At 37.7% G+C, this 24,294-nt stretch overlaps 1 protein-coding gene across 2 annotated transcripts in view; it reads left to right on the top strand.

The window, feature by feature from the left end:
• The window catches only part of Epha6 (EPH receptor A6), a 979,971-nt gene that overhangs the window by 718,428 nt on the left and 237,249 nt on the right, over nt 1-24,294 (top strand). For both annotated transcript variants that reach the window (XM_055594395.1, XM_055594404.1), the window contains one exon: nt 10,917-11,102. In XM_055594395.1, the coding sequence (XP_055450370.1) occupies nt 10,917-11,102 (186 nt within the window). The remainder of the gene's footprint in view (nt 1-10,916; nt 11,103-24,294) is intronic.

Here is a 24,294-nt window from a genome sequence, read left to right as displayed (position 1 = left end):
CTTCTGATGAGAACTGATAGACTAAGATCAGAAAGAAGGAGAGGAGGACCTCCCCTATTAGTGGACTTGGGGAGGGGCATGCATGCAGAAAGGTGAGGGAGGGTGGGATCGGGAGGGGAGGAGGGAGGTTCTTATGAGGGGGATACAAAATGAATAAAGTGTAATTAATAAAAGTTAAATAAAAAAATTTAAAAAATTAAAAAAAAAAAAGATTCCCTGCACTCTGAACAAAGGTTGCCCATAAGTCTCAGCATCTGCATTGATAGTCTGCAGGGCAGAGCTTTTCAGAGGTCCTGACTTGTTCCCTCTTTTCTCCCTCTTCTGATGTTCAGGCTCTTTGCCTTTCTGGATAGGAATTGAGCATTTTAGCAAGAGTCCTCCCTCTTGATCAGTTTCTTTAGGTGTACAGATTTTAGTAGGTTTATCCTATATTATATGTCTATATGAGTGAGTATATACCATGTGCTGAAGGGAAAGTTTTCCTCAATGCAAGTGTTACTCTCATTTTTTACATGTAAGTTTCAAAACAGTATGGCTTGTACTTTATAAATATATAGTATTTAAATTATTGTAGCCTCTTGAGCAAGTCATCCCTTCATCATTATGCGTCACCTATTTTGTCAGATTTTACTACTTTGAACAGTATTTTGTCTAACTATAATCACCCGTGTTCATTTACAGTTATTATTGCCTCCTTTAACTCTTGCATCATAATAAGGTTAAAGTGAATCTCTTGAAGGCAATATATGTCAAGGCTTATTTTTGGTTTTCTCACCAATTAGACATTCAGTTATTTTGATTGGAGAAGATAATGAATTTTACTTCATGATAGATAGATTTCTATAGACATTTTGTCAGATTTTTAATTATTGTTTTATTTTTGAGATTATAATTAATTATGAGATTTCTTCCTTCCTTTTTTCCCCTCCCAAGCCTGTCTATCCCTTTCCACTTTCCTTCAAATTTATAGCATCTTGGTTGTTTTTAATTGTTCTTGCATACACATATATATTCATAAATATAATCTGTAGAGTTCATATGTTACATGTCAATATCTTGTCAAGGCTGACCATTTGACATTGGACAACCAATTGGTATGCTCTCCTCTGGGAAAGACCGCCTTTCCCACTCCCAGTTTTTCTTAGTTACCTGTAGTTTTAGTGTAGGCTTGAGACCTGATGTGAATTTTACTTTCCAGTATGGCATGTTCATTTGTGTCATTCTTGTTCAGCTCATATTTGAGTTGTCATGTTGGTAAGACTTTATGAGTGTAGTTTCTGATGTTACTAGGAGACTGAATATCAGCGCAAAGTCCCTAATCCTCTGGCTTTTATAATCTGTCCACCCTTCATCTACAATATTTTCTAAGCCTTAAGTGCTGGAGTGGTTTTGTAGATGTATACATTGGAAGTGGACTCCATAACTCCACATTTTGGTTGTGTTTTCTGTGGTGGCCTCTAGCTGCAAAGGGAAGTTTCCTTGATGAGGGATGAAGACATTTATCTACTGTTATTAGAACAGATGCTTGTAGTTTGTTACGTGCTTTCCTAAATTCCCTGGTAGTTCACTAGCTCTTAAAACAAATGCTTGAGAATCTGTTTTGAGACCAAAATCAGCATTCCTATGGTAAGAGTCTGACTGATACAGCTTCTGGCAGTACACTGGCTTTCTGTAGTTGGTTGTATTAATTACTTTTCTATTTCTGGGGTAAAACACCTTGACCAAGGCAACTTATGGAGGGAAGGTTTCTTTGGGTTTAAGGCTTCAGAGGAATAAGGTTTCATCATGGTTGGAAGGCAGCAGCCATGTTAGCTGGAGCAGCAAGCTAAGATTTTACATCCCAAGCCACAAGTAAAATGCAGAGAGAGAAAACTGGGAATGGCACACAGTTTTGAAATCTCAAAGGCCATCGCCAGTGACATACTTCGTCCAGCAAGGCCACATTTCCAAAAACCTACCCAAACAGAGCCACCAACTACTGACAAAATACTCAAACATCTGAGTCTACATGGACATTCTCATTCAAACCACCACACTACCCACAGTGGGAAAATGCTAACAATGAAGTTCAAGGATTATTGGGAATCTGCTGTGGGATTAACGTTTGCAAAGATATAACAATGTCACCTGTGAATGAGAATCATTGTGTGGGTCTGATGGCTCCCAGGCTACAGATAAGAAAGTCTAGAACTGGGCTTAGAGATTTGGGGGACCCGTAGTATGAAAAGACCAGCAAACTTATCAAGGATTTTCTCCAAGGTGTTCCCTGAACAGTTAAAAAAAAAAAACCCACCAAGGCTTTAACAGAGCATGAGTGTAGCCTAGATGGAATTCCTTTAGGATCTGTTGTAAAATAGAGATCGGCAGGCCTGTCCCATTAGAAGTGATAGGCAAGTGGCCGATGGCCTTATGCTAGTAGTACTAAACTCAAGTTCAGTTGAGAGGCAGTCAGACAAAAAGGACAGTAAAGCTTTCAAGTCCACTGCCATGATCTATGTCAGCAGGTAGACAGACCTGTCTGCAATGAACATTGTGCATGACTCCTTCTGCACTTTTGCCTGATGGTTTTATTTGCAGGCTCAAGTCCAAATGAGTCTGAAGCCAAGCTGTTTGGCAATGATGTTGTATCTAAAGCTGAATATAGGGAAAGAATCATGGACCTGCCAAACAGTTATGTATCTGCTCTCTCAAAATGACCTTTCCAGGTCTCCTGCCCCAGCGAAAATTTACAATATCCTACCCAGCCCAAAAAGTCCCACAAAAAGCCATTTGTCTATAGATAGCACAAGACTTCTCATGCTAATAATACCCTATAGGGTATTATTATATCTGGACATTTTTGTAATGATTTTATATTCCAGTAAAAATGCTTTGGCTATCCTGAGTATTCCAGTTTAGTTTCCGTTACTATAATAAAACACTCTGATAAAAAAACAACTTGAGAAGTAAAAGGTTTATTTCATATAAGAAGAACATGCTGTGCAGCACACCTGTCCAGCACAGAGAAGAAGCTCTGGAAGTAAGTGCAAGTAGACAAATGTCCTGGGAAGGCAAAGAAAGGAAAGTAACTGTTTTTAATTCATCCTTCTGGCCAGAGAAAGATTCCAACTCCATCATTAAGTGAATGACCCAATATGATATACATCTCGATGGACAGATGTGATAAGATATATTTATTAATAAAATGTACTCACAGTCCATAGGAGAAAGATAGTACATACTATATATGTCTACAAAGAAGTTACCTTGGCAACAGAAATAATATATAATATTCATATATAATATACTGTAATATATAGGTTTTGTAGTATCAATAGGAGAGATTATTACCTGATTCTATCATGAGGGTTATTGACTTAGTTTAACTATTCCATGAGCTGGCAAGGAACTCAAGAAATACTATCCTCTAGGCTTGTCAGAGTCATTGCCCTCTTGAAATCCCAGCAGCTGTGATTACTACACAAAACATGGTCCTTTAATATTCTATTATTGAGGAGGTGAGGAGTAATGCATGAGACCCAGTTCTTCCTAGGAATTTGTGAGCAGTTAGCAGTTTCTGGGAGTGGAACTTGTAACATCTTACCTCTCCCCTTGGATTTATAAACACTTGACCATTGCTGAGAGAGACTTTTGTTCAGTGGTACAGTTTTCGGTAAGCTGGCCACACTCCAGTAAGGAATTCCAATTAAACTCATTGTTTTACTGAGCTAGTCTTGAGTGGGATCATTTCTTTGCACTCTCACCAGGGCTCTGTCTAGGGTGAGTAAGCAGCTTATCCACATCTCTCCAGGAAAAGTCACAAAGATGAATCCTCATACTTGGTAGTGTGAAGGCTCTGACCTGGTGAAAGGGGTGAGTTTGTTTGGGGAACCTTATCTGAAGAAATGAAGAATGTGGGAGGCTTCCAGTAGTGCTATTTGAATTCATCGCAAGTTTCCAATCTCCTGAAAATAAATCGCGAATTAATGAGTCTGAGTTTAAGGACATCTCCCATATTATCCTAACGAAATTTTGCTTTAAATAGGGAACACTGAAATAAGAACACAGAAAGAATCATTTTTATAAGACCACTCATTTTCGCCAAGAGAATGAATGTGTAATATTTTGGGATAACATAGTGACCTTGCCTCTGTCTGAATTTGGACTAAATTATGAAGTGGCCTTGCTTTGCCTCATCTTGTCATGTCTCAGAATAGCCTTGTCTGAGGTTGGTATTTTATCCTGTAGGAGAATAAAATAACCTGTCTGTAAGTGCTGGACATACTTTCAAATGTAGACGATGATGTTATGTTAGTAGGGTTTTTTTTTTCCTTTTGCATTTAGTTAGTTAGTTAGACAAGTTAGTTGAAGGAAGATAAGTTAGAAAAAAGTTAGGGAAAGTATTCTGAAAAGAAGATGACAAAGCTCAGTCTTTACAGGGAACTGAGGAGGTGTAGATAGAACAAATGAAGACATTTTTTATTGCAGATCATTCCAGTCTGGAGAGACAGCAAGCACAAAGAAAAACATCACGAAATACCTATTAGATCTCTCTAGAGGACAGCCATTCAGAGAATGAATATATAGAATGATGGGGATATATTAGATTGTCTTACTGGTTTGGGGCTGTGGAGGCCGACAGAGATGTCTTTACACTAGAGATGCTGAGAATCTGGTGGCCTTGAGTACACGAGGCTAAGTGCCACAGCACCTCAGTCTGGTGCTGAATGCCTGGAGGGTTCCTGGGGAACCCCTGGTTTATAAGAACATATCAGATGGTTGAAGAAGTGGTGATAACAGCAGGGATGGCATCTGTTGCAGCAATGACAGAAAAAGCACACGCATCAACCGAGTCAGAGACAGGCAGGCAAGCTCATCTCTCTCTTTTCCTCTGACCCCTTTTTATCTGAGCTACTGCTTGAAGGTGCACCTCCCTCCCAGGAAAACATGTCTCCTGTCTCCTCTCTATTAGTCCTACCTGTAAATTCCTCACAGACTTTCCTAGAGTCTTGTCTTTTAGGTGATTCCAAGTCTAATCAAGTTGAAAAGACTAACCATCTCCCAAAAGAGAAGACATGGTTAAAAAAAAAATCAGAAGTATGGCTTTTTTTTTTTTTTATTCTTTGGTTCAAGGAGTTGGGAATAAAACAGAACTGGAGTCTCAGACTACAAAGGATAAAATTTAAGGAAGGCTGTCATGAGCTTGGTGTCACAGCTTTCCAAAAAAAATTGTACTTACCTCCCATGCTTTCCTCCAAGTTTTAGTTCAATTCTGCACAGTTTATGTGGAAAATCCAATATTAATTGATATTTTCACATAACCCTGTATATTGTACAATAAAATTGCTTGTCAAAAAGGTTTTTTTTTTTGTTTTTTGTTTTTTGTTTTTTTTACCACTACCCGGAAGATAGATGGGATTGTTAGCTAGTAAATGCACTATCCATGGCAGAAGATCAGTTATCCTGTATATAATTTTCTTAGCCACCTTGAAACTAGACTGTCCTGGTTTTTACAGACCACCTAATATACAACACATTTGAGCTAGGGCTCAAATTTAGAAGCTGTTCTGGATAGTATTGTGCCAACTCGACACAAGCTAGGGTTATCTGAAAGGAGAGAAGTTAATTGAGAAAATGCCTCCATACGATCTGGCTGTATGACATTTTCTAAATTATTGATTGATGGGAAAGGTCCTAGCCCATTGTGGGTGGTGTCATTCCTGGGCTTGTGGTCCGGGATTCTATAACAAGGCAGGCTGAGCAAGCCATGAGGAGCAAGACAGAAAGCAGCACCCCTCCATGGCCTGTGCATCAGCCCCTGACTCTAGGTTACTGTCCTGTTTGAGTTCCTGCCTTGACTTTCCTTGGTGATGGACTGACACCTGGAACTGTAAGCTGAAATAAAGCTTTACATCCCCAAGTTGCTCTTGTTCATGATATTTTATCATGGTAATAATAAACCTAATTAGGACAGTAGTGAAGGATTCATACAGCAAGGCTTTACCACTCTATGTACCTTTCCATTCCAGTTCATTGCTTAAGACACTAGTGTGTTTTAAGCTAGTGTGAAGATGTCACTGTTACCATAGGACATTTAGACTGTGAACTCAATAAAATGCTAACGCTGACTAAGTTTCTCAAACAGCAATTTTCCGCTCACAGTTGTTTATTAACAGTGTTAGGGGGCTCTGGGACCCAACAGTTGTTTGCTGTGGTCAAGTGACTTAGTATGCATTCTTCAGTTTCCTCCTTTATAAATGGAATATTAGTATCTAGTTTAAAAGGTTTTTGGAGAGATTAAAATATTCATTAAGTTTATAGACTCTGTCACAAAGTACCATTTAAGTACACTGTAAAAATGATTGCAATTATGCACAAGTAGTCCTTAATGTCATGTGCTTATAGTTAATGGGTTAACTATGGACTAAATTGTGCATATAAATATTCACAATCTTATTGAGGAATGTTTTCTCTTACTTATGGTCAAGCTGCATGTAAGTTGTTACTGTGACTTATATAACTGCTGTTCCTATAAGGACAATCATACAATTAATTGGTCTTCGGCAATTTATCAAATTACACTTTAATTTAAATCACTTTTATATATGAGATATATCCATGCCTTTTGTGAAAGAAGATGTGAACACATTTGGTGAGTGACATTTTGGGTACATGCCTGAGAAGTCACTAAGAATCTGAGATCCTTAGGGTATAGTGACTATCCCAACAACCAATACACGTGATGTTAAAAATAACCCAGTAGTGTGGCATTTTCTTGTCTGTTTCTCTGTCTCAAGGAGTTGGAAATAAAGAAGACCTGGAATTTCAGATCACCGTATTTAGTGCCAATGAAATAAGTGTGATAATAGCCTGATCAAGCAAAGCTTGACTTGAGGAGAACACCTGCCTGGTGCTAATAAGATGCATGAGTTTCAGACAACAGAAAACCAAAGAAAAAAAAACAAAAACAACCCACTATGTCTGTCTTGATAAAACACCAATAGAGCTGTCATTTATTTCATTATCTCAAACGTTTATTTAAATTCTTATGATATTCAAGTAGAAAAAAAAAGATTGCATGGATTTGGACTGAGACCAGAAATTTTGTTTCTAAGTATTGCCAAGTCTTTATTAATACTACATAGTCTTTTCAGGTTCAGGAAAAGGTAAAAAGCAAAGAGAAATGTTTGTATTTTTCTATATATTTATTGTGGGGGAGGGAGGTGGTCAATGGACAAATTCTGATACCTCAGTAAGCCCTGTGTATATTTGACATTAGTTTAAATATGACCGAATGCCTCCCCTGCCCAAAGGTCCCAGAAGCTTAGAAAAACGTTGCAAAGTTCTATCAGCTATTGCTTTTAGGCACAAAATATTATCTTTAAAAATCAAAAGCTTTATAAAAAAACTTTAAAAACTCAGCTTTATTTTATATGAAATATGAGCATCCATCTCCCAACAAATTGAGATCATCAAATTAAACATATATTCTTATATTTCTTGCAAAAGTTGGGCAAGCAGAAGGAGAAAGACAAACACGGTATATACTCACTTATATAGACCTATAAGATACGATAAACATAATGAAATCTATACACCTAAAAAAGATAATCAAGAGAGCGGACATGGGGTAAGATTATCAATCCTCGTTTAGAAAGACAGATGGGATGCGCATTGAACATATGACAGGAGTCTACTGAGCGCACTTGAAAGACTCTAACTAGCAGTGTTTTCAAAGCAAAGACTCATGACCAAACCTTTGGCAGAGTACAGGGAATCATAAGAAAGAAGGAGAGTTAGTCTGATGAGGAAAGGATAGGAGCTCCACAAGGACCAAATATATCTGGGCACAGGTTCTTATCTGAGACTGACATGCAACCAAGGACCATGTATGAATGTAACCTAGAATCTTTGCTCAGATGTAGCCTGTGGTAGCTCAGTAACCAATTGGTTTCCCATAGTGAGGGGAACAAGGACTATTTCTAACAGGAACTCAATGACTGGCTCTTTGGCCTCCCCACCCCTCAAGGGAGGAGCAGTCCTATTAGGCCACAGAGGAGAGCTTTGTAGCCAGTCCTGAAGATACCTGATAAAACAGGATCAGATGAATGGGGAGGAGGTCCCCCCTATTAGTGGACTTGGCAAGGGGCATGGTGGAGATGAGGGAGAGAAAGAGGGACTGGGAGGGAATGAGGGATCGGGACACGGCTGGGATACAGAGTTAATAAAATGTAACTGATAAGAAAAAAAAAATAAAACCCCACTGAGGAAATAAAATAAAATAAAATAAAATTTTCTCACTAAAAAAAAAAAAGTTGGGCAAGATTTGTCAAGTCCAGTGTTATGAGCACTACATTTTCTAGAGACAGCTGTCAAATCAGTGTTTTCATGTCCTTGATTGTGTGAATTTTTAGTGTATAAAAGACAAACTCTCAGTGTTGAAGCCTCCTGTCCCAGCTTACGAGCCCATTTTCACCAGAGGGTTGATTTTTTTCCTTCAGAGTGAATGATTTCTAGTTCTAGTACTAAAAATAACAAAAATAATTATAATAATGACAATTGACTATCTTGTTAGACTGTTTTCTATTTCTAACACACATGAGTGTTCATAGTTTTTAGAAAGAATATGCTGTCTTTCTTTATTTCAACTTAATAAATTGTGGTTATTATTCACATTTGGCAAAATTTGGTTGACTGTGATGACTTAAATGCAAGGAAAGTGTGGATAATTGAAATCTGTGGCACTGTAATGTATTCGTATCCAACAGTTGGTTAGAACTGTGAAGTGATAAACTGAAGCGACTTAAGCTTTTATTCCTTCTGCCCTTAATAGATTTAAATTTAAATAGTTTAAACTCCCTTCTGAATAATACTTTGGTATGTGCATGTGTTTCATTGCCTTGTTCAGTTTTGGTTAGTGTGTTGACGTACGCAAGTATGCATGTATATGCATGAGTACACTGTATATGGCCAGTTATGTAGGTAGGAGCATGCGGAAATCAATGGGAAAATGTGGGTGTTCCTGTCTATCATGTTATTTCTTTGAAGCACAGTCTCACCCCTGAATCTGGATGTCACAGTTTTTCAGCTAAGCTACAAGTAAGCAAGCTCCAGTTAGATGGGTACTGGGATCCTACTTCTGACCCCTATGCTTTTGCAGCAGTACTCTTAACCACTGACTCGTCTTTCCAGCTCCCTGTTTTGATTTTGAAGCCCGGTCTCATATATCTCAGGCTTCCCTGGGGCATGCTTTGCAGCTGATAAAAACCTTGAATTTCTGATTTTCCTGCCACTACCTTCCCAGTACCGAGATTGCAGACATGCATCAACGTGACTGGCTTATACTGTGCTGGGAAGTGAACCCAGAGCTTCATAAATGCTACATAAACGTTACCAATTGAGCTACATTCCCAGCCCTTACACTTTATAGTTTGTAAATGCTTATATGCATGCTATAACTTTTAATTGTCCCTATATTCTTGGAGAAAAGGAATGCTATGTAATTGCAGAAAGTCTTAGTGCCATCATGTTACAAATTACTAAATTTGCATCAAACATTATGGTCATTAGTAAATGCACATCATTTTCCCTAGAAAAATTTAATTTCTGGAATCTTAAAGGTTCTTTCTTTCTTTTCCTTCTTTTTTTCGTATACAGGTTTATATGTAGAAGCAATTGAATAGCTTCCATTGTAGTTTCTCAGAAGCCATCCACCATGTTTTATGAGGGTCCCTCATTAGTTGAAAGCTTACCTAGTAGGCTAGGCTATCTTGAACAGTAAGCCCCAGGGATCCGCCTATCTCCACCTCTGCCTTCACCACACCTGTGTTCTTAACATGGGTTCTGAAGATCAAACTCAGGTCTTCATACTTATGTGAAAGTGTTTTATGAATGAGTCATTTCCCAATCTCCTTCATCTTTGTTGAATCCGCTGTTATACTGAGAAAGCCTGTGATTTTTTTTCCCTTAACAGCCTCTCAGATTCAGTTGTCTTTTGTCCTCATCATTCATTTGCTGTTTTTGACCTTTTAATCTTTGTCTTCATTTTCTTCACACCCTCAACGCATCCATCTTGAATGTTTTTACTTCTCCTGTACTTGTACATTCTATTCATCACTCACAGTCCAACATAAAGTATATCCATCACAGCAAGTCCTCAAACCATGACTATTCTTAATGGAAGCAGCATTTACATGGATAGAACACTTAGGTGACTCATAGGCGTTCATCTCCTATTTTTCTATGGACTCAATATAATACCATATATTTCTTTGAATCTCATAGCAACTTAGCACTACATGTTCATGTGGTAACTATTTAGAAAATACTTGCTTATTTAATCTATCAATGTAAGTAGAGCTGAAATAGAGCTCATCTTTCTACACTTATATTTCCATCAATATATCCTGAATAATTCTGTATCCTAATCAGTTATTATAGCTGTATGCAGCACAAGTTTTTTTTTTCAGTGTCCATAAATTAATTAAAACAATGTTTCTTTCTAATTATCATAGCTTATATGTATGGCATCAGACATCAAATAAATAATACATCTCTGATGATTGTCTGCACAGAGCAGGCATTTGACCCACACGTTAGGGCTGAAATGAGGAACAGCGAATGCTGGGAAATGATTGCTTTTCTATAGAATTACGCCAGCACCTCCCATTCTGCTGTACAGAATTTTGTTGCAGAACAGGGATGTCTTCCAGTGGAGCTCCCTGGGCCCAGCACGTGCAGATGCTGTCTATTATTCGTTATAAATACATCAGGCATATTTTTTACACGGACTAAAGAAAAAGTATTTTCAATGATATATTATAAAGATGTGTTTTAGATTCTTTTTAAACATGATAACATAGTAATTTTTGATTTGCTGAAATAAAAGTGCTTGGTTTAAGCAAATGATTTTTTTATTTGTTTGTTTATCTTTTAAGGTGAATTTGGAGAAGTATGCAGTGGCCGTTTGAAGACACCAGGGAAAAGGGAGATCCCAGTTGCCATTAAAACATTGAAAGGTGGCCACATGGACAGACAAAGAAGAGATTTTCTAAGAGAAGCTAGCATCATGGGTCAGTTTGACCACCCAAACATCATTCGCCTGGAAGGTGTAGTCACCAAAAGTAAGTTCCTGGCTCCCCTCACTGCTCCTCACATACTGCTTAGTTTTTACTAAACCATAACAGCACCAAAGTCCTTAAAACAACAGCTTCATTCAGATGCTGGCCTTTGACATCATTCCTCAGTGTCTGCTCCTCAGCCGTGACATTATCAGTTTGCATAGGTTACCACAAAGCTTTGAAATGGCATTGCCTATAAACTTTACCCATTTGGCTTAGCATAATGACTCTGGAGTAAAGGGTTATATTTTTCTAAATGTCAATATTAATAGAAGACTGACCATCAATATTTGATTCATTAAAATAAAATACTACTGTTTAGAAATAAATTTCATAGAAAAACATAGAATGCTTTATCATACAGTAAAACATTTCCTTAAAAACTTCTATAGGGAAGTCAGATCTATTATAGTATTATGAATAAATTATTATAGTTGATATAAAGTAAAATAAAAAGATAAATGCTGAAGTAACAATCCTGCTGTTGCAGAAATAATGGGATCAAGGTCATTCTTTTGAAAGAAGATTACTTTAAAATCTAAAATTAGTCATATACTTTAAGAAATTGGCTGCATATATTTGAACAACGATTAAAGCAAAAATGTAACAATATTTTTCGATTTTTTTTTCACTAGTGAACTACACATAAAACCCAACAGAAAATGGAATTAAAATTTTCATGAAAATTACTTAGGTATTTGAATGTGGGATTTTTATTTACAGAAACAAAATTTTGTTTACAACCACTGAAGATATGAATGGGGCCAAGAGTGATGGCTCAGTGGTTAAGAGTAGTTCCTACCTTCTCTGGCTGAGGACCTGGGCTGGGTTTCCAGAACCCACTGTCAAGTCACAAGTCACAACTGGAATATGTAATTCCAGTCCCAGTGGACTTGATGATTTCCTCATGTTACCAAAGGCTCTTCTACATGTGTGATGAATATAAACTCATGTAAACACATACACACATACATGATATATATGAATAAATAAACATCTTTAAAGCCATTCAAGGGAAGTCGAAATCTCACGTTATAGGTAGAAATAAGAAAATATGGTAACTTAATAAAAACATGTATGTGTTAATAAAACATGTATGTGTTCAACTCTGCATCTCAAATCTGTACATTCTTCACCCAAAGCATTGCTCAAGGGAGCAGATTATTTGCAGCCCCAATAGTTTAGAAATGAGGGGAAAGTGCTCAGGATGAGAGGCATTGTAGTGGCGTTTTATTGTAGTGGCTGTAATAGTTTCTTTCAAGTTCACCCATAAGTAGTTCTCACCCACAATTACACTGAACTTGCCCACGTACCCAACCTTGACCAATGAGGGACATTAGCAAGGGCAAGGCTCATGGAGTTTTATATATTTGCGTGTTGTTACTTGTAGGCTAGAATTCTTCTTATTATAACCCAGCCTCCATGTCGAATGAAGGCAATCCATGCAGTATTGCAAAAAGAAGGTCAGGGAGGTAAGAGGGCTTTATAAATAGTCTAAGTTTGGTCACAAAATCCTACCAGGTGCCAGGTGAGACTTGACTCCTACAGTTGTCCTCTGACCTCAGTACCCATATTGTGACATGCATTTGGCCACATCCACATCTCTCTTACACACATACATACACACATATATACATACACACACACAAACACTGAGTTTATGCATTTTTAAATTTTTATTAATTACACTTTATTCACTTTGTATCTCCCCTGTAGCTCCCTCCCTTCTCCCCTCCCAAACCCTCCCTCCCTCCCCCTTCTTCATGCATGCCCCTCCCCCAGTCCGCTGGTAGAGAAGGTCTTCCTCTCCTTCCTTCTGATCCTAGTCTATCAGGTCTCATCAGGAGTGGCTGCATTGTCTTCTTCTGTGGCCTGGTAAAGCTGCTTCCCCCTCAGGGGGGGAGGTGATCAAAGAGCAGGCCTGAGACTCATACTCCAACCAAGGACCATGCATGAAGATAACCTAAGACCCCTGCACAGATGTAGCCCATGGCAGTTCAGTGTCCAAGTGGGTTCCATAGTAACGGGAACAGGGACTGTCTCTGACATGACCTGATTGGCCTGCTCTTTATCCATTTTTAAAAGCAGAGAATCAAGTAACTTTATTCAACAGCTCCATCCAAGGTGCTAGACATCACTGAATGACAGGCTTGTGAGTGAACCATTACATTGTGAGTGCACATTTTAACTCCGTGAGTGAACATTACAACCTTATGCAAGTCCCACCCTAGTCACATACCTACTGCTATGGCCACTTGTGGACAAAGAAACAAAATCAACGAAATCTAAGCAACCCAAGAAATGATGAGAGGTTTTTTTTTTTTAATAATTTTGTATTTGTGTTGATTTTTTAAAATTTGATACAACATATTTTGATTGTGTCTATGTCCCCTCTTCTCCCTCTAGCTCCTTTGAGATCTACTCCAAGTTAGTGTTATTTTTTTTTTAATATTTCGTCAGGTCAAATTTGTGCTGCCCATATACTCCTCAGTGGAAACACCTTATGGAGTGTTCTGAAAGTACCAGGGGCCACACTCATAAAGAAAAGTGACTCTCTTCCTTTCCTGTAATTATCCATATCTCCTCAGATGGAGGTAGAGACTTGTGAGTTTGCCCTTTTGACTAGAATGTTGATTGGCTTAATCTTGTGCAAGTCTTACACAGACAAACAGTTGCTGTGAGTTCGCTCATAAATTCAGCTGTTGTATTAATTCCAGAAGGCACTATTTCACTCTGGTCCTCCCTGATCTCTGGCTAGACACTCTCCCTTCTGTCATGGTCCCTGGGCCTTTGGGGATGGAGGACTGATATAGATGACCCACTCCACTGACACTTTGTCACTTTGAACCATCATCCACTACACTAAGACATTTTTTTATGTGGTCCAAGAGCTCTACTGATCTATGGCTAGAGAGTTACAAACATGATCATGTGCACTAGTGGCATAAGTCTTATGAGGCTAACCAACAGCTATCTGGTTGGCTTTAAGGCCCACTCCATGAAAGGAAATGCATACCTGACGCTGTAAATCTGACTAATAGAACATGCTTGGGGAGCTTAGAGACCTCGGGATGAACCACTACTATGATTCTGTTAAATGCATCGTATCCAAACTACCTGCTAAATTCATGTAAATTTTTTGCTCTAAGCCATTAAATTTCAAATTGTTTCTTTAATAGCAATAAATAACCAAATCAATGGATCATTACTGGAATTCTGCTCTTGCCAGTTAAGATTTGTACACATTGGATAATTACTTAACATCTATATCCTGAACTTTCATGCCTGTAAAACAAGACTAAAATAACCCAGATATGATTGACTAGAGCACCTCAGTCCTCTTCTTTTGAGACTACAAAGGATTTATATAAAAATTAAACCTATAAATGTATACTGCATTTAGCATAAACTGTTGTCTTCCTGTCATTAGCTTGAACATTTAAAATAATTCCTTTGTTTCTATTTTTATACTTAGATGACAGGCAAATTTTAATTTTGAAGCAGAGTTACAAACCAAGTTTGATGCTAAAGTTCTTTTGCGTGGTTTTACACATAGACTGTCTAGAAATAAGAGACCAAGAATCAACTCGATGGTTGGAAAGAGGTCTTTATTTTCTTCCTTCAATAGATCAAACCTTACCAAACCTATATTATTATTTTAGCCATACACTATCATATATTATATATGACTATATGTCTATGTATCTCTAAACTAGGATCTATAAAATGGAAAGATCTATGGCTCTAAAAATGGGGAAATTAATTCTATATATGTCAGATAAACAGATTTCCTAAGATTATTGGTGGCATTATTTTCTGCCAGATTGAAAGTTTATTTTATATAAATACTCAAACAACCAAAACAGAGATTATAGCTATAACAATTTTGTCTGAAAACAAGATCGGTGACCTCTATTTAGACAAATTTCTGTGATTCACATACCAGTATTACAGTCTGACTCTTATGAAAAAAAGTTAGGAATAGATATTCTCATACCTATTACAAGAAATTGACTGGAGATAAGATAGCTTCAGAACACCCTTGATGACAATCAGCATTATAGTTTTAACTGCCAAGAGTAAGCTTCATAGGGAAGCATTGAGGTGCTGCAGGGTACATGGTGGGGATGAGAGAAAAGCAATTCCCGCAATCATCGGTGAGCCTCTTTGTACTGTTATCAGCTTGAGTCAAGTGCTATGGGATTGTTAGGAGAAAAGCAATAAATAAATGAATACCTCATTCCCATAAATACATGGTAATTGTTCCAAGATTGCCCTTAAGTAGCTAAGAGATAGCTAGCAATTAATGTTCCCTAAAGATGCTCCTACTGCATAAAAGATACTGATGAAGATAATGATGCAGCGCAAGGGCCTGATTGTAGATTTTCCTGGGGTCTGGGAAACAAATATGTTGAATCTCCATTAAAAGTAATATAAGGTTAAAGATTTAAAAGCCTTCAGACCATCTTTCCGTAAGTTCTTACTTGATGTGAGGAAGGTTTTTGTCTTATAGCCTTTTCTCTTAGAAACATGTTTCACATAGTTCTTTGAATCCACTTCTGCACCTTCATGCATGCACATATAGATGCTTTCATTTTAAACTTGAAAGCTACATGATTAAAAACTGCATCATACAGAAAGTACTTCTGATATGAATTGAGCTTATTTATGTGATACACATCGTGACTTTATGAGCTTGTTAATATACAGCTGATGGGAAGAGAGATGAGTCAGTTACAGTCATAGGTCCAACACGTAGTCTTTTTCCAGGAAGCAAACTGAAGCCATCAGTGGGGGGCAGACTGGTAATTATTAGCAGCATAAGGAGTCACAATATGTAACTGATAGTTATCAGCGACATTAGTTACATCACCAAGAGGCAAAAAGCCGCCTTTTCTATAAGAAGATAAGAGTTGCAGCTTAGTGCTGAAGAAATACACCATAGTAACTGGGAGAGAAACAACAGTGTATATCTTTCAGCAAAGTAAAAAAGCACATTTACAAACACTAATTATATCACCTAAATAACAAACTCAGTAAAGTGGAATAGAAGTCATTCCCAGGAGCAAACAAACTCTCAAAGATAATTCTATGTCATCCTAAGGCATTCTTTAAAGGTTCAATGGCTCAATACTAAAGCTATTACAGAATCTTCTAGATGTACTCAAACTATTTGTATGTTCAAGAATATTATAAGTTACACCTCGGGAGTTTTTATGACTACACATAAAATGTATCTAAAAGAATATATTCTAACCAGTCAAAAACTTTGTGCCACATACATAATAACATGTTCCCTAGTCCTAGACTGGGTTTTTCTTGTTAAATAAAGATAGCCCTCCAAGCTTCCACTGTTAGAATAACTGCTTTGCCAAATGTGCAACACATACTCAACACATAATTCAGCAGCTAAAAATTTATGGGTTGGTTACCAAACCTCCATAGGGCTTAAATTTTGTTTTTCTCTGAATGAAAGAAAAATGCAGGTCAGAGAAAAAAACATAGAGGTCAAATGTTACCCTAATAAACCCTGTTTCTTTAACAGAGAGATATGAGATGTTCATGAGGAAAGCTTATCCCAGTAATGGCTGATCCCTCCAAGATTGTTATAAACTGAGGTTCATGCTGATAATTCTAAAAGGTAGTGAGGTTCAGGATGAAGAAAGAAATGAAATTAATTTTCAACAAACTTTATAATTTATAATACATAAATTGAAAAATATGGGGAAAATAATCTATAAGCAACATCAAGGTTTAGACTTTATGTTAGTTACCTTTCTGTAACTGCAATGAAATATTTGATATTATTTAACTGACAAAATAATAGGCTTATGCTGGCTAACAGCTTTGAAAGCATGATTGATTAGCTACAATATTTAGGACCTATAATGAGGCAAGAGGTGACAGGAAAAAAAAATCTCCTATCCTAGAAGTAGAATAAGAAGGATTAGGACCCATGATCCTTGTAAAGTTTGCACTAGACTAACTTAAAGACCTCCCACCTCCTAAAGGATCTACCACCTTCTCCTCACATTGCTACCCTTCGACCAAGTTTAGCACATGGGCTGTGAGAGGAAACATCAAAACTAGAGAAGGCATATAAAATACATGTTTTGTATGATAAATTGCTTTTCAACCTGTTTCTAACAACAGACATTTATTTGAATACCTCCCCTGTCCCTTGAGATTCTGGTGCTCATTTATATAAAGAAGTTCAAGAGAGTTTGCCTGTGGGTTTTGTTTCCCCGAAACACTTTCTGATGGCACCAGGTGAAGGAAAGTATTGTTCATTCAAGCCAAGAAGCGCAGGAGAGAGGGTGACCAGCCCTCAGAATGTCATTTGATGACATCATCAACTGGGCTGGCACATACACAGACAGATCTTTATTTCCTGATGTGATGGGACAAGTTCCACCCACTCACTCAATGAAGGCAAATTAACCGCCCCTTCTTTTTGCTTACCATTGTTAACAGAGTAATAAGAAATACCGAACTAAACGCTGAAGGAGACAAAAGAAAATCTAAATCTAATTTAGAAAGCAAGAGAGAATCAAATGCAACAAGGGTACAAAATGATGAGAGGAATGGTAGGAGAGTATTTTAGGCAGAGACAATAAGATGTTTAAAGCCTTGGGTCAGAAAGAATTTAGCATGTGAGTGTAACATCAAGAAAGCTGGAGAAAATAATGAGTGTAAAATAATTACATCATGAAAGAAAAGACACAATCGACAAAATAGCAAGGAAACAGGTGTAGTAAGACAAGAAAAAATTCATTAGGAAATAAACTAAATTAATTAGTATATATTTTTAAAAGAATAGGTTTATGGCCTATTTTCAAGATTTCAGTGAGATAATTTATCTTCCACCTGATGACTTGGTGGATGGGAAAGAAAGGTATTACAGTCAAAATGGCTTCTAATCTGGAAAATCAGGAAAGAGAAAGATTTAGAGAGAAAACAGTAGTTTCTCATTTAAGTATATCCACATTTAACTGAAGACTTCCAGGAAGTCCTTGAAGCCTGACAAAGTTGCTGGACCCCAGATGCAAATGAGAAAGCATTTAACAAACAGGTGATGCTAAGTAGCTGCTGCAGGGAAGGTGATATTCACTGGAAGAGAACTGCTTTAAGATGCACACATGTATGAAATTCTTGGGAAACGTGCTTATTCAATTTAAAACACAAAAAGAAAAAAATGGACTGAAAAAGAGAAGCTAAGACAGAAAAGGAGCAAACTCTAACAGGAAGGGTCAGAGCAAGAGAGAGGTCCCTAGAATAAAATAAGCTGGGGAGTGAACTACAGTTAAGGACCAAGAAGCATCCTTCGGTTAACAACAATCAGAAAAATCTATTTCATTCAGCTCACTGTTGGCAGAGCTAGACAACAAAGCATTTGAGGAATTCTAGTACTGAAAACTGGTAGCTTTGAAAATAGAAAGGCCACTGGTATCTTAAATTCAAAATGTTTAACCTTCATTAAGGCATTTACTCATTCAAATAACATGTATTAAATGTCAAGCTTTGCCAGGCACTCACAATCTCAAGTACTGAGATTGAGCATTGACTAAGAAAAGTCAAATCCTGTCCTCCTGAGTCAGAAACTCCTGTAGTTTCATTTTCCTTAAATCAAGCATTCATTTTGAATGACAAAAGCATTTTCTGTTCGCTCTTATTTCCCCTGTGATTCTCTTCCTCCTTCTAAATCCTGGAGAAGGTGGAATAAAATACCAATCCAATCTCAGTCAAGGCAGACAGCTGTGGTAAGAAGATGATGGTCTCTGGAGTTTCTGCCTACTTCTACTTTGATGGTGTATGGCGTGAGTTGTTCTGCCAAGATGGTTGGTAAAGAAGTGGTGATGGTGAGTGTTTGTGATAGATTCTGAGATTTTGGAAGCAAACTGACCAGAAAAGAATGTTGGCATCACTGAAGTCTGAGGAAACTACAGATGATGACACAGCCTGCTTCCCTGTTAGCAAGAAAGGAAAGAAAAATGGGGTGTGGGAAATATGAGACCCATGAACAAAAGAGAATAAGAATGGTAGCAATAGGAGAGGAGAGGGAATGAATTTTCTGGACTTCTCCTACTAGCCTTTTAAGTATTTTCTCTGCTGTTGCTGAAGCTGGTGATGAATTATTCCTGTATGATTTCAGGTGACTCAAGGGATTTGGAAAACATTTACTGTAAAGTATTTGCTTTTGGAATTATAACATATACATGCACCTAAACAAAATGAAATTAGTGTGACTGTAGCACGTTCTTACAAGATGGCACAGCTTGTGGCCTTGTTGTCACTCTCTGTCCAAGCGCTGCTGGAGATAATTGGGAAATTGGAATAACCACTATGTTTTCCTGTTGTCATATTAGACTCACTTTTTACAAGGAAATAAAAATCATTTCTGTATTCAAGGGAAATGTATTCTTGTACTTTCAGTGTTTAAGTATCTGGGTTTCCTCAAGATCATTCACTTAGATCACAACCTTAGATCTACCTCTCCTGATCCTCTGTCCCTAATCTTGCTAATGATGGAACTGACAGTGATAAGTAGTAAGTATTCAGAAAGAAATCTAATATCAAGTTGTTGAGTGTGAAAGAAACACTGTATACTGAAGGAGCTAAGAGAGAAAAGAGACTACAAATAAAATTGTACTCATACAAAATATTTCTTTTAAGATGCCAAGACTCACTGCCAAACTTTGGGCAGAGCACATGGAGTCTTATGGAAGAAGAGAGGGATGGGAATAGAGGGAAATGGAGAGGACAGGAGCCCCACAAGGACATCAACAAAACTAAAGGATCTGAGAGCAGGGTTGTCCTGCAGAGACTGATACACCAAGGGAGGACCATGCATGAAGAGGGCCTAGACCCCCTGTTCAGGGGTAGAAGACTGGCAGCTCAATCTCCATGTGGATGGATCTCCGAGTGAGGGGATGAGGGGCTGAGTCTATCATGAACTCAGTTGACTGCTCTTTGATCACTTGCTCCTGGTGATGTGCCCTTGCTAGGCCATGGAGGAAGAGGATCCAGGCAGTCCTGATGAGGCTTAACAAGCTAGGGGAAGATGACACTAGTGGAGAACGCCCCCTTTCAGTGGACTAAGAGAAGGGGATGGGAGGAATAGGGAGGGAAGGTGGGACTGAGGGAAGTTTTGGGAAGGGGCTTCAATCAGGATATATGATGAATAAATTGTAAAGAAGGAAAAATAATAAAAATTATAAAAAAAGAATAAAGCTATCTAAAAAGTAAAATTATTTTCATTTCCAGAAAGAAAAAAAAATGGCATCTTTTTCATCTCTAAAATAAGATTTGGTATTATAGACAGGGAAAAATGCCTCTAAATTTGAGGAGAACAAAAACAAAGTAGAAAAATCCGTTATACGCATGAATTTGCAGCCATGAACTCAGGAAAATAAGAACCAGCTAGCCAGCCTAATGAAAGGACACTTTTGACATGACAAAGAAGCCTTCATGAGGTTCCTAGATCCCTTATGTATGCCTGGTAAAGACTTGTAAAAGCCTCAATTACAAAAATCTCCAAATTACTATAGAGCCTCCTGTATGAAATTTTAATTTGCAAAAGTGTCTGTGGAGTGAATGATGGAAACCTAACACAGTCTTTACTTTTTGTATGGATCTGGGGAAAGGTTCAGGACCGAACCCAGAGCTGAACATATCTCAGTGCTGTTTGCTGCTGTTGCAGCTGCTGTTGATTTTGTTATTGTTGGAATATGTTGCTGTGACATTTCCTCCACTCTCGTCTCGATATAATTCTGGACTTAGAGAAAATATTAGGAAAACATATACTTCTATTCAACTCTCAGCCAGTTCCTCCTGAGAACCGTAAAATTAAAATCTCAAAACCAAGAAACAGCCCAAGTTGTTTGGTGGCACATGTTTGTCCCAGCTCTTGGGAAGCTGAACAAGGAGATTCACACCTTTGAGGCCTGGCTGGGCAACGTAGTAAGATCTTCTAAGAAAGAGAGAAGAGAGGGAGGGAAGGCTGGCAGAGAACTGAGGGAGTCATTGCTGCAGTTCTTAATGTAGTCTCATTCCAGTTATCAACCTTTCCATGGCTGCCTCCTGCTTCTGCTCTATTATCAATTCCAGGCTCTCAGGTAGCATTAATCCTCACATCTTCACTTAGTCTCTTCTCGTCTGTGAGAGTTCTCTAGTCTCCTCTGACTTTGACCTCAATACTGTCCATGAATACTGCTAGTATGTTTTCTGAATGTCCTCCACATTAGCATCGGTAGTTCGCTCGTGATTGTACTGCAGTTCTCCCTTCATTGGCAGGAGCACTGCAGGAAGGGGGCACCTTCTGAGTGCCGTGTGTGAGAATGGAATGATGGCCTGAGCACGTCATTCTTTAGAATGTCAACTTCTACGTTAGTGCACTCTACAGTGACTTGGCCTCTTTTGGAAATGACGTGTCTTTGGAAGGCAAGTAATTTAGACTTTGAAAATAGGCTATTCTCAATTCTTTTCAAGTCTCAAGTTTTTGCTTATTAGTTTTACCATCTATTAATAGATATTATCTGCAAAAATTATCCAGTTGTATTCTGATGTTAACTCTTTGTTCGTATTTTATCTCTGCAGTTTGTTAATCAGAACTGCCCTTTAGGTCAAATCAGTTTCATAATGTTGCGTACTAGAATTATACAGTATGTAGCCTTCTGAGTCTAGCTTCATTCTCTCAGCAGGATGCTCTTGAAACACATTCATGGTTCTAGTTGAGGGCTTTTTGTTTCACATGCAGTGGTTGGAGGGAATCTGAGAGATTTACAGTTTAAATGTTCACTTATGAAACATCTTTAAGCATGTAAGCACAAGTTTCTACAGGTAGATATAGTTACATGTATCTTGGGTAAATACTTAGGCATGGGATGACTGAACGATAAGACAAATATATATTTACCTTCATAAAAGATCTCCAGTTATCTGCATGGGATATCGCATTTGAGTATCCACTACTGGTTATGATCATTTGTGGTAAAGCAAATATAATAAGTATGATCAGTGCTTGGTATTATTTGTGATGGTTGGTATGGTCACTTAAACACACAAATGAAAAGGTTAACTATTCTGGTGAACTTCCAGGGGTGTCTTGTTTGTATTTTAATTTGCATTTCCCTAGTGACTAATGAGTCTATGCATCTTTCATAAGTCTTGTTGTTGTTCTCTGTATTTCTCTTTTGATAAGGCATTTTCAGTTTTGCCTACCTTTGTTAATTGTGATTGTTATATTGTGTTTAAATTTTTTCTGCATAAAATACTTTGTCAACAATGCAATTTTATAGTGTGTTTTCTGGTTTAAAGTTTCTCTCTTCATTCCCTCTACCAATGTCCTTTGCAGAGAAGTTTTTCTTATATTAAGTTTGATATAATATAGTTTGTTATAATTTAAAAGGATTATGTTTATGGTACTATATATAAAATCTCTTCAGCTAATGTAAAGAAGGGTTCTGATTAACAAATCCACTATACTTACTCAGCCTTGATTCTTTTTGTAGTTAAGCATTCTTATTCTAAGTCCTTCTAGCACCTGAATTGCTCTCCTGACCCAGAGCAACCAAGTGTCCCTGTGACAGATTCTGAAGGCTTATGATGACCCTGGTAATAAAACCTAAAACTCAGTGCCCTTCAAGAATATCTCCATTTATCTTCTTGGCCTTGATTTTCTTTTGTGACCTACCTCTATTTCCTCTTCCCTCCCAAATATGCAATATGGGTCCCCAATACGTAGTTTATTTATTTTCTGAATGGAGGTTATCCTGTGGTAGACTGGAATAAAGGGACACACATGCCTTGATCTGCAAATACAGGCTGTATTTTATCTGCCATGGTGCCTAGAACATTGCTGAAGTGAAGATTAAGTGTACAAGGAGCCTATTTTTCTGGAATATAAGGCTCAGTTCTTGCCTTTAACTCCATCTTGTGTCAGCCACATTCATAATAGCTTTTCCATAGTAGTGTTTGTCTGTACTTAGCCACGTTCTCCCTTTCAACAATCATCATATTGGGCTATTTTTCTCCTCTAAAGCTGTGTTATATACATGGATTTTCTACAAAACCAAGTTAGTAATATGACTCCATGACTAGTTCACATATAGAAATATTAAGTATTCCCAGGCACTACCTAGCCTGAACCTCACAGAGATGTGTAAATGATGATTGCAGCGCTCAGTCTCAACTCGGGCATGGATATGTTAGTGCAGTGTCGTAGAGGTAACAGAAGGGCCACTTTACTCCACTCTGGATTGAGATAAAGCAACAGAATGCTGTGAAGGGACTGACATTTTTATGAGCTTACATCAATCAGTGTGGGCGCCTTTGTTCATTGTTCACTTACCACAAATGTCCACAAAAGGCATGAGTGATTTTTTTTTCCTCTATTTCATTTGATGTGTTGACTATTTCAAGATTCCTACTCCTGGCTTTAATGTATTGATCTTTCCCCTAAACATTAATAAGCATGATTCTTTTGAAATAAGTTCAGTGTTCATTTCGGCATGGCCATATATCAAATGAGACATGCTGTATGTACAGCAGTCTGTTGCTCTGCTGTGGCTTTGTCACTATTTCATCTACCTGATGCCTGAACCATATCATTACACTGAAATGAAAGTATACAGAAATGCCCCCATTAGCTATTGCCTCTTAATATAGACTTTATACTGTGGTGAGAAATCCCAGAATGCTCCCTGGGGAAGAAAGGGCTAAGTGAGAAGTATAAGGCTGCTGGAGGAAGTGAGCTTGAAGCAACATAGACAGAAAGAATCAGAGGTGAGGACAGAGGATTTCTTAGCTTCAGAAAAAAAGAATATCCCTTTAAAAGGATCTGAAGTTAATAGAGACATTGTGTAAGTGTTATTAAGCAAATTTGGTGAAACAAAACTAAAGTTTTACCCAAATTACCTTGCTTCAGTGAAGCAGGGCTCCCAGTCACAAAGGTGATAGGCAATGGGCTCAGAAACTATTTCATAGGAGTTGCTCCAGGCAGCAAAATGGAATGCTGTGTTTATCAAATGATAAAATGTCTTAATTATGCAACCACATATATGCTTACAATTACTATTTTCATAAGATAAAAAATTTAAAACTTCTTACAGCTAAAATAATGCTACTACTGGTCTTGTGGTACAATTTCTGAAGTTTTTCAGTAAGTCTCTGTTGTAAGAAGGTATACGCTTCTGTT

The sequence above is a fragment of the Psammomys obesus genome, unplaced genomic scaffold (genome assembly GCF_907164565.1).
Source record: "Psammomys obesus unplaced genomic scaffold, mPsaObe1.curated_primary_1811, whole genome shotgun sequence".
NCBI lineage: Eukaryota > Metazoa > Chordata > Mammalia > Rodentia > Muridae > Psammomys > Psammomys obesus.
The sequence above is the reverse complement of the archived record's forward strand: the minus strand, read 5'-3'. Positions and strand labels throughout refer to the sequence as shown.